The 11493-nt window shown below is 33.2% G+C and overlaps 1 protein-coding gene across 1 annotated transcript; it reads left to right on the plus strand.

Annotated features, from left to right (window-relative positions):
• The first annotated feature begins 908 nt into the window (after positions 1-908).
• Positions 909-8898, plus strand: LOC143062069 (chymotrypsin-like serine proteinase). The gene is made up of 7 exons (XM_076233911.1): positions 909-1001; positions 1782-1843; positions 4482-4669; positions 5793-5877; positions 6261-6429; positions 7401-7546; positions 8678-8898. The coding sequence occupies exons 1-7, from the start codon at positions 962-964 to the stop codon at positions 8834-8836; spliced, it is 849 nt and encodes a 282-aa protein (XP_076090026.1). The 5' UTR covers positions 909-961; the 3' UTR covers positions 8837-8898.
• Positions 8899-11493: the final 2595 nt, after the last annotated feature.

An 11493-nucleotide genomic window follows, 5' to 3' on the forward strand; every position in this document is an offset into this window, starting at 1 on the left:
TGACCACTGGATGTGAGTAAATTATGGCATCGGAAATTCTTCGTTTTTTATATTTATATTAACATTTAGAAGTGTTGCACTCCATTTGACTTAACATGAAAGAACCCCCTAACCACCATACAGTTATTGAGAACATTTGAACTGCTTCACGGTCACGTAGCAAAAGTTGAAGCAGCTCAAGGAATTGTTGCTGCGAATAAATATTTGTCTCTCCCACCTTTAATTTGATTTCTACACAAATATCTGAATAGAATTCCTACAGCTGTTCCAATGTCGGTAACAAAAATATCCAGATTTAGAATTTATATCTGTTAAAAATAAATGGAAGGCTAAATTATGTTACATTTCCATAAATACTTTGTACTAATTATACGTGATTTAAGTATGATCTTGTACAAATTGAACTGTGTACCCCCTTTTTTGGACAATAACAATTTGTACAAAGTGAACATACACAAATTTAAAGTTGTAAAAATGATTTGACAAATAAGTATTTGTACAAAATGATAACTTGTACACAACATATATACACCCAATAAGAGTTCGTTTGTGTTTAAACTGTACCGAAATCGTAAATGACAGTTATTTGCTTTACTTTTATATTCACACGATAAACTGGTCGTAGTCCTTCGAATGAATAATCTCCTGAACTTCTCAGATGCTATAAAAATTGACTAGCAATGTCAATTGATTATTCCCAAAACTAAACATACGTTTGTTTTATAACGTGAACAGAACCAGTACTTGACATAGTAAATTTGGGTTAAGGTCACGAATTTGACAAATTTTGACCTTGTTAAATCACTTCTTAGTGACCGTTTGTTTCTGAATTATCACGTTTATCGCTGGAATGGCACATATGGTCAGTAATGGACTATGGTATAAATGGAAATTGGACTGACGTTCAACTAGTAGCAGACGACATCTGATACCGTTGTGTTACCGCCTAAAAACGCCAGTTATGAAGACTTTTGTTCTTTTTCTGACATTTGGCTTTGCAGGTTAGTATTTTAAAAAAATGTTTGAGAAAACACACAAAACGAATTAGGCTTTAAAGTGTGTTTTAAAGTTTACTGTGATTTAAAGTTGCATCTCTTCTAATGGAATATCTAGTAATACAGTCGTAAATAAGACGCCTATGGTATGTTTTATGCATAACTTTTATATACATAGTTATGTACGTTAGTTACATTTTTTTGGGGTGAAAATTGATTATTAAATATATCGTAAACTAGAGTGGACTTTTTTTGGGGTAAATTTTCAAAAAATTTCTTCAAGTTGTCCGATTTTTAATATATTTCCATGAATTATAGTTTACTTATAATTGTACAGTAACTCAAAGGTGACGTAGGAATAGACTGACTTTTTGGGGGGAGTGGGGGTGGGGGGTAGAGGAGCCAAACTTCGATAATAAAGTCGTCTATATTTTGGAAGTATAAAAAATAATCTTTACAGTGATTGTCATTCCATTACGATTTTTGTTCAGCAAAAAATATTAATTTGTTTAAACTGTCTGATTTACAATATTTAACTTGAATTACAATTTATTGTAAAGTAATTCAAAAAGCAAGACTAAAAAGCAAGAAAAAGGGAATGGGTCAAACGTCGTCTTTTGTGAGACAAACGTGTTAGAAAAATCTTTCTCCACTTTTCAGGGTAAGGATGTTGCAATTTCTGGCTCATATGCTCCTCAATAGAAATTACCATGTATTTATTATATATTGAATACCAACAATCAAGACACTATATGCCTGTTTTAAATTACATTGATTTATTTTCAGTGTGTACACAGAAAATAGTACAACCAGGACGAGAACTAATTAAAGAAATATTTTCATTTTCGGTAAGTTGAAATGTAATTCCAATGATTGAATAAAATTGAGAAAGGAAATGGGGAATGTGTCAAAGCGACAACAACCCGACCAATAGAGCAGACAACAGCCGAAAGCCACCAATGGGTCTTCAATGTAGCGAGAATTCCCGCACCCGTAGGTGTCCTTCAGCTGGCCCCTAAAAATATGTATACTAGTACAGTGATAACGGACGTCATACTAAACTCCGAATTATACACAAGAAACTAAAATTGAGAACCATACAAGACGAACAAAGGCCAGAGGCTCCTGACTTGAGACAGGCGCAAAATTGCGGCGGGGTTAATGTTTATGAGATCTCAACTCTCCCCCTATACCTCTAGCCAATGTAGAAAAGTAAACGCATAACAATACGCACATTAAAATTAAGTTCAAGAGAAGTCCGAGTCCGATGTCAAAAGATGTAACAAAAGAAAATAAATAAAATGACAATAATACATAAATAACAACAGACTACTAGCAGTTAACTGACATGCCAGCTCCAGACCTCAATTAAACTGATTGAAAGATTATGTCTTCATCATTTGAATATCAGGCACTATTCCTCCCGTTAGGGGTTTAGTATCATACTATCATAAGATATATGAGAAGAACATAACCCGTGTCATGCCAATAACTGTTTTTTTTTTAAATAAATGTGTTTAGTTCCGATGCAAAGACCCTATAAGTGAAACAATATTAAAGCCAAAATATGCAATCTTTAATGACCTGACAACAGTATCGTAACTATATCCCTTCTTTATAAGTCTGGTTAAAGGTTTTGTAAGCTTTTGAGGTAAATACTGACATTTTTGTGCTTTGTAAAGAATATTACCATAAAAGATTGGATGCGAAATACCTGAGCGTATAAGATGTCTGCATGTTGAGTTATATTTACGAATTATTTCCTTATACCGGTGATAAAATTTAGTAAATGTTTTGACCAGTTTGTGATATCGAAAACCCTGGTAATAATTTTTCAGTAATACATAAATTTCTCTCGCTAAAATCTAATACGTTGTTACATACACGAGCGAATCGTACAAGTTGAGATATATAAACACCATACGATGGTGACAAGGGAACGTCACCATCTAAAAATGGATAATTAACGATAGGAAATGAAAAATCATCTCTTTTATCATAATTTTTTGTATTAAGCTTCCCGTTAATGATATAGATATCAAGATCGAGGAAAGGGCAGTGGTCATTGTTAGTATTAGCTTTATTTAAAGTAAATTCAACAGGATAAATTTCTTTAGTATACATGTTGTTTACATATACATATTATGTTGTTTCGATGGGTCTTTGTTAATTTCAGTCATAAATTGTAACTCATAACAATACAATATATATAACAGGTCCGCAATAAGTGGTGCACAGTTAGTCCCCATTGGAGTTCCAATAACTTGACGATATACGGAATCTCCAAAGCGAACAAAAATGTTATCAAGTAAAAATTCAAGCGCATATATAGTATCAAAGCATGTCCAATTGACATAGTTCTTTTGTTTATTGCTACTAAAAAAGACCTAAAAGAGTTTGAACATATATACTCGCATTCTGAAATGCCCAGTTAATAAGGAATGTGATTTTTTTCTTAATTAGAATATGAGGCAAAGTGGTATAAAGGGTAGAAAAATCTAAACTTTGAACAGATTCAAAATCACCAATATATGCATGCAATTTTATCAAGTACTTCCAATGAGTTTTTGACACTCCAAAAGTAATTAATTCCACTATTTTCAAAGGCTTTATTTGAACAATTGAAACAAAAAAAATCTTAATCTTGATTCAGAAGCTAACGTTACCCTCGAAGACCATTCTTGGTTCTATAGTGAGTGACACGGGGCTAAGGTCAGTCATCGTTCTCTGGCGACGTGAGTCAAATTCCAGTCGTCATTTCCCGCCGAACTACAAGGGTCAAAGATCAGTCTTCTTTCTCCGACGAAATAGGTCAAAGATGAGTCTTTGTTCTTTGACTGAATTGGTCAAAAATCAATCTTCGTTCTCTGACGACATGGGTCAACATTAGTCTCATATCCCTGACGACGTGGTATCACACTAAATGAATGCATGTATAGAAGCCTACCACTTTGAATACCTTGTTTATATTGTGTCGAATAGAGTAGCTGATATTTTGTTATATAATAATCTGCATACTAAATATCACTGGACAAAAAACGATCAACCAATCAGCTGCATATTATCTAGTAGCCTACTACGTCTTTGAAGTTGTCGTAACATCGTAATAACTCATCAGTATACCTCGTAAATTCAAATATCCTGACGTCGTTACAATAATTAAATATTTTCGATAATAGATGACATTTTATCAGTTCCATCATAAAAAATCATTGAAAAAAAATGATATTTGCAATACAGGAATCTCATGCGGCTACTTAAATCAACCACTTAGTAACTGATTTGACATAAGTGCTCTAATTATTTCTTGGCAATCTATAACCAAACAAAAACAATTCATTTTAATTTTATTTGGTTGAAAGTGAAAATTGAGGTAGCAAAACCGCTTTTAAAACAAAATAAAGGGATGTATGGAATGTTGATAAACATTTTAGGAAAGTCTCCCTGAATACTTCGTTAAATTTAGTTTTAAGCTTTCATATTTAGAATGGGATACCGGATGTTGATGGTTTAAGTAGTAAAATCGTTGGAGGGAGTAACGCAGAAATCGAAACCTACCCCTGGCAAATATCACTGCAGATGAGAAGTGGCGGAAGTTGGTATCATATCTGTGGCGGGTCTATAATAGACAACCGATGGATTGTAACAGCTGCTCATTGTGTTGATGGAAGTTCGTAAGTCATCTTTTTTATTTTTAACTCAGTGATCTTTCAGACATTAAAAATGAAATATATCTTAAACCCGTCAAATTCAGTGGCCCTTTAAATGTTTGCTCTTCAATTTTGTACTTGTTTGGCTTTATAAATATTTTGATATGAGCGTCACTGATGAGTCTTATGTAGACGAAACGCGCGTCTGGCGTACTAAATTATAATCCTGGTACCTTTGATAACTATTTATCATTCCTGTGTGCTGAGAAAAGCAATAGAAGATAAAGAGAAACTGTTAACAGCAAAAAAATGGTCAACAAAGTCGTAATTGAAAGTTCGCTTTTTATGAAAGTTATTGCCCTTGAATAATATTAAATAATATTTTTACCCTTATTTTTGGGGAATTTTGGCAACACTTATAGTAGTCTATAGAGATATACTGAAACAGAAATTATTATCAGCAGGAAAAATTAAACAAAAAAGAGCTTTGTCGAAAAGATTCAAAATTAATCAGCAGGACAAGATCTTCAAAAAGTCAATATAATTGTCAGTTGACCTTATAGGAATTATTGTCCCTATTTTTTTTACCTAGTTTTGCGTTTTTTGGCATAAACATTACAGGATTTAGAAAAAAAACTGTAAACAGTGAGAATGATTAGTAAGACTCGATCAACAAATAGGTCAACAAGGCCAAAATTGTCAGTCCGTTACTTTTAAGAGTCACTACCCTTAAATAATGATGTTACCGCGCTTTTTTTGTGTTTTTTCGGCAAAATGAACAGTAGAAAGAGATCAACGAAATAGAGATTCTAGTTAAGAATTTCTCTATTCTTTATTTGTTTGTTTATTTTTCTCCTTTTTACGACCTTCTTTGTCTCTATTTTTTGCCCATTATTCTCTATCCTGTAAAGCCCATCCGGAACTATGAGAGGAGACTAAATCTGCGATGATGGAACATTTCTGTTGATGAAGTTTGCGGGAACACATATTTTTCACTGACATTTTTATTACCATTTCAAGTGTTGAGTGAAAAGATTGTGGAAGTTTTAAACGACCTTGACTGGCTATACAGCCCTCGCACGGTCGGGTTGAGTGAAAACAAGTCTACTGTACATGTAGTATTTTATATCTTACATTTTGTTTGTAGAGCCAACACTCTACGGATTGCAGCTGGAATGACAAAGTTATCAGATACTTCTAGAACAGTTCGCTCGCTCGCCAGAATTATCATGGTAATTTGTTTCGTTTGAAACTTTATTTTACATGACATATAATCTTGTAACTTAATCATAATAATGCTTTGTTTTTATTTTCAAAACATTCGAAGCTAAGTTATTATATTTTTAAAAGACGCAGTGGTGTTTGTTTGTCGAGAGACAATAACATTATTTCAAGTTAAGAAACATTTTCCAAATAGATGCAATTAGACACATCTTCTTTTTTCTATATAATACCGATTCAACCTGTTGAATCAACTTAAGAATGATTTCCAGATTCACAAACAACATTTCAACGCTGAAAATTCAATTACTTTTGTTAATGCGAAATAAAAATTTGACTTCAATTATGAACATACTGATATTTCTATTTATAAACGTTCTCTTTTTCGTTGCAGCACCCAAGTTATAGTTCAAGTAGCGGTGGATACCCAAACGACATTGCTTTATTAGAATTGTCAGAGTCATTGACTTATGGTGTAAAAATAAATAAGATCGCTGTTCCAACGACTCAGGATTTTACTGGATCCATCTGCAGTCTTTCCGGATGGGGAAGACTATCCGGAAGTAAGTTATATGTTCACAGAAAGGAATTTGGGGTGCAAAGGGTCCGACACCCCCTTTGTTGTAAAAAAAATAGTTGCTTAAACAATAACAACCCCACCCCCCTCCACTTTTTGAAATTAAAAAGTTGCTTCCTAAGCTTCAAATATAACAAAATTAAAAAAAAACAAAAAACAAAAACATTTTTATGTGAACAGTGTGACTGTGTTTTTTATTCCAGGAATTGCACGCCCGTTGCAATGAAAGAAATGTGCATCATGTTAATCTTTGCCAGTCAGCAACAACCTTACAAATAACCATTGTCGTAATATCGTCCCTCGATGCCGGATAAGCCAATCAAATTAACGAAAAATCATTTTCTCGCGCAGTGTGAAACGAGAAGTGTATCTGCATGCAAAAAAACATAGATCGCAGACCGCATCCACAAGCCGGAGAATAAATCTTCACGTAAACAGCTTGAAAAGGGTATTAATAATATGCATTCATGATTTTGTAATCATACTAAAAAGAAGTTGATTGATATAACTAATATCATCATTTAATTATGCAGCTTACTTTTTCATTCATTAAACAGTCATTAAGATTCTTAGCTGTATTTGGCAAAACTTTTAGGCATGCATGTTTGGTCCGCAATGCTCTTCAACTTCGTACTTTATTTCGCCTTTCTAACATCTTTTTATTCGAGCGTCACTGATGAGTCTTTTGTACGTAGACGAAACGAGTGTCTGGTTCAAATATAAAATTTCAATCCTGGTATCTTTTATGAGTTTATTTGCACTGAGAAGAGTGGACACCACAACTGCATAGATATAGTAAAGTGACTTTCTGTTCATCCTGTATATGATTATATTTTATATTTTTTGCATTGTGTATATATTTGTTTTATGCACATGCCTTCTACCCCTCGACGTATAATCATAAATGTACACTTCTTAAATAAATAACGACGAAATAATAAACCTTTCATTTGTAAGGTGGAAGCAGTCCTGACAATTTAAAAGATGTTCAGATGACGATCATCCGCAATTCCGAATGTTCAACAAGATGGGCACCTGTTAGTGGTGCTACTATTAATGACGGACACATTTGTATATTAGAATCTGGTAAATCAGCCTGTAGTGTAAGTCATTCATATGTATTATTTAATAAGAATATTGACCACAAATCTAATTAACTTTTGAAAATAGACCTAGAGAGAAAAAAACATAAATGAGATTTTGGTATAGGTCAATAAGATAGCAACCTAACAAATATAACATAAAACTCTCTGAAGGCTCCAAATATATACCCGTGTCTATACACATTGTCTGTTCTAAATCGTCTGCAAGTCTACAATGAGTTCTTGATAAATTAGACATAAGAAATTATTGTTAGATTCCGTAAAAGCCATATAGCTGCGTACGTTTGGTGTCAATTAGTCTATGGTGTATATTAGTCTAGTTTGCATTGCCGACCTCATATCTCTTATCAATTACAACACAAAATTGTCTATACGTCTCATCCAATGTATATTTAGTAATAACTCGAATTTGAAACATTTGGAGGAAAAAAATTGAAAACTACTACCACCACCTTTTTTTTCGAAATTAATCCAAAACCTATCATTTCTTTATATTAAATGATTTACAAGTAGTGTAAGGGAGGTAAATCCGAACATACCCAACATTGTATGTTAAATGTTTTAGAATTACCTCCCTTACACTGCTGTTAAATTGTCTTAATTGTTCCTTGACCAAAAAAACCTAGTTTCACCCTTTTTTGCCCCTAATTCCAAAACATTTTGAGCCAAAGTCAATACTAACCATCCCTTCATGGTATGGAAACTTGAATTTAATTTCAGAGAGATTCGTACACTTAAACACAAGTTATTGTTTGAAAACTACAAAAAATGATTATTTTGGGCCCCTTTTTTTTGACCCCTTATTCCTAAACGATTAGGACCATAACACCCAAAATCAATCCTAACCTTCCTCTAGTGGTATTGAAATTCTGGTAAAAAATTATAGAGACATATTCACTGAAACTAAAGTTATTGTCCGGAAACAAAATGTGTCTTCAGACGACGCAGGCGACGACATGATAGCATTATACGACGCAAAAAAATTGTTTGCGGTCGTATAAAAAGAATGTCTGTTTCAGCGTTTCATCATATTATACAGGTTTTTAACGTTATAACTGATTACGACTACATTAATGACATATTTAGGTGTTATTTTTTTAGAGAATATGTTGGTGTTTTTTTTTATTTCAGGGTGACAGTGGTGGACCGATGACATGCTACTCAGAGAATACCCCTTACCTCGCTGGGGCTACTTCGTGGGGTATAAGCACGTGCTCCGGGGATTTCCCAAGTGTTTATGCCAGACTGACGTCATTCAGATCATGGATCAGTAGTTATGTTAGCATTTGATAACTTTTATGTACATATTTCACTTAGTTTTTCGTTGGAATAAAATAATCAAACATTGATAACGGGCTTCTATTCGAACGATCCACTTTATTTTAGCTCACCTGGTACAATGGGCCAAGTGAGCTTTTCTTATCAATTGGCGTCCGTCGTCGTCGTTCACCAACTTTTACAAAAATCTTCTCCTTTGAACTACTAGACTAAATTTAACAAAAACTTGACCAAGTTCTATCATCATTGGGGTATTAAAATGTGTCAAGACGTGACCATGCCTGCAAATTAAGATAGCTGAAATGGCGTTCGAAGCAATAGAACATGGGATGAAATGAATGTCTTGTCTATTATTTTGAATACCGTTATAAATAGAGAAAATCTTAATTTGAGAAATATTTTTTTTTTAATGATCAGCTCTACCAGTTATCTTAATACGACAAAACTGTGAGATGACTTTGAATAGGACTTGTTGCCCTTAAATAAATGGCATTTTTTTTATCATTTTTTTTTCTCCATTATTGACTATTATCATGAAAACAATAATAGACAGAGAGAATCTTGGACATAATGAATTCACAGAAGAATGATCTGTCAGTGTGGTTCCTTTCTTACTTGGTTTTATATTAAAAAAAATCCAAATAGAATAAATGCATTGGTCTTTGGCTATATGGCCAGCCTTAAGCCCTGATGGTAAGCGGATGGTCGTAACTTTACCGAAAATGGGAGACAACTCTAGGGATAAATTTTTCTTTTCCGATTTTCGTGCAGTAAAAGATTTATTTGAGCCAAACCGCTTGTCTCATACATACTTATCATGAGTGTGGTTATTGAAATCAAATTTGACACATAAAATAATTTCAATTTCGCGTAAAATAGCCATTCAAAAATTCGAGCATGATGGTCGTAACTTTAAATTGTGATGGTCGTAATGTCAACTATAGTAGTTTGGATGATGGTCGTAACCGACAAAAGATGGTCGTAACTTTGAAAGATGACCGTAACTCAAGTATTTAAACGAACTTTTATCAAATTAAAAGTCCTGTGCACATAACCATGTTAATAAACTCAGTTGATATATAAAGTTTACTACAAACAATATTATTTTATTTGTTACTCTGATAATGGTATGCAGAAATTAAGTTAAAGAATTATCAAACATACAATTTTGATATATTCCAAACGACCATCATTTAGGAGTAACATTGAAAACCAATCAACTCGCATTAAGCCAAATTGTATGTTAGGGTTGAGTATTAATATATATGTTTTACTGTACGTTAAGGCATCAAATTGTTGAATACACGTGTATTCCCTCATATTATCTTTTAGATTTATTTTTATTTACGACTTTATAACCTGCAATCATGTCGGCAGATGACATTATTGGACGTACAATTTTGAACATGTCACTTCATAACATCCGGGATATCGAGTCGATCTCTAAGAACCCTGCCACAACCCAGGGTTCCTCGAGTGTTAATGGCGGGAAAGCTATATCCAATCATAACAGGTGTTATATATGACCATGTCAATTCCATCTACTCCAGATATCCATCCGAACTTGGCCAGGAAGAAAAATTAAAAAAAAATGTGTGGCGCTAATACGCTTCCGTAGTTTTTAACGTGTTGTCTTTTTTTTCGATTTCATGACGATCTTTCGGTATATCATTGATATTTGTTCTATGTATTGGTACGGAATAAAAAAACTTAATCCATGTTGTCGCAATGAACCTAGAAGGTATGAATATTGTTGATATATATTTTACAATGCTACACGCGTTGAATTTAAGAGTAAGATCAAATATTAGTAATTTGTAGCCGGCAGGCGTGTACCCAGGATATATTACAAGGTAGAACCAAATGTACTGCGGCAACTATCACATTTATATGCAGGTTGAAAATAATGTTTATGTTATTTAAGAATTGAATGCTTCTTTTTGTAACTTCATTCGGGGTTGTAAAAGCGTTGACCGAAGTACATTGCTTCATACTAAAAATGTGCGCACGGTCAACGCATTTACAACTCTATGAAGTTACAAAAAGAACCATTCAATACTTATAATTACATTTTTTTAGCAATGTAGATTAAGAAAACACTAATTCTATTATTGTTTTATTTAATTCACCTGTGCACTTTGTTGTGGGACCACGTGTTATCATGAATGAAAAGTTTTATTGAGCAATGCAATTGCTTACGGAATAACACGTGATGTGCAGTTAGCCAATCAGAATAAAGTATCATAATGAAACATACATCTAATGAAATTATATGTTTATATTGTATGAAAGTACTCAGATTTAAAAGACCAGCACGCTGAGTAGAAGCATAAAGTTCTATTGTTAAAATATTAATATTAGCTACAAGCTATGTCTGAATATTGTTTACTGAAGTTCTTTTGCTAAAGTTAAAAAAATCACATTATCATCAGCATATAGTAAACAATGATTTCTAACCCTTAATCCTTTTAATATTCGTTAGAAAGAAGTTTACGGATCCATACCATGAAGGAATTTTTGACTCGTGTAGTAATTTTTATTCTAAATATGCCTCCTCTAGTAGTGGAAAGATGATCCCAAATTTTCAAGCCTGTGCCAGTATCTGATCATAGAATTTGCAATGTCAAAATGCAGAGGGAATCTACCGAGTTCAGAAAGAGTAGCAAAAT

The sequence above is a fragment of the Mytilus galloprovincialis genome, chromosome 2, assembly GCF_965363235.1.
Source record: "Mytilus galloprovincialis chromosome 2, xbMytGall1.hap1.1, whole genome shotgun sequence".
Classification (NCBI taxonomy): domain Eukaryota; kingdom Metazoa; phylum Mollusca; class Bivalvia; order Mytilida; family Mytilidae; genus Mytilus; species Mytilus galloprovincialis.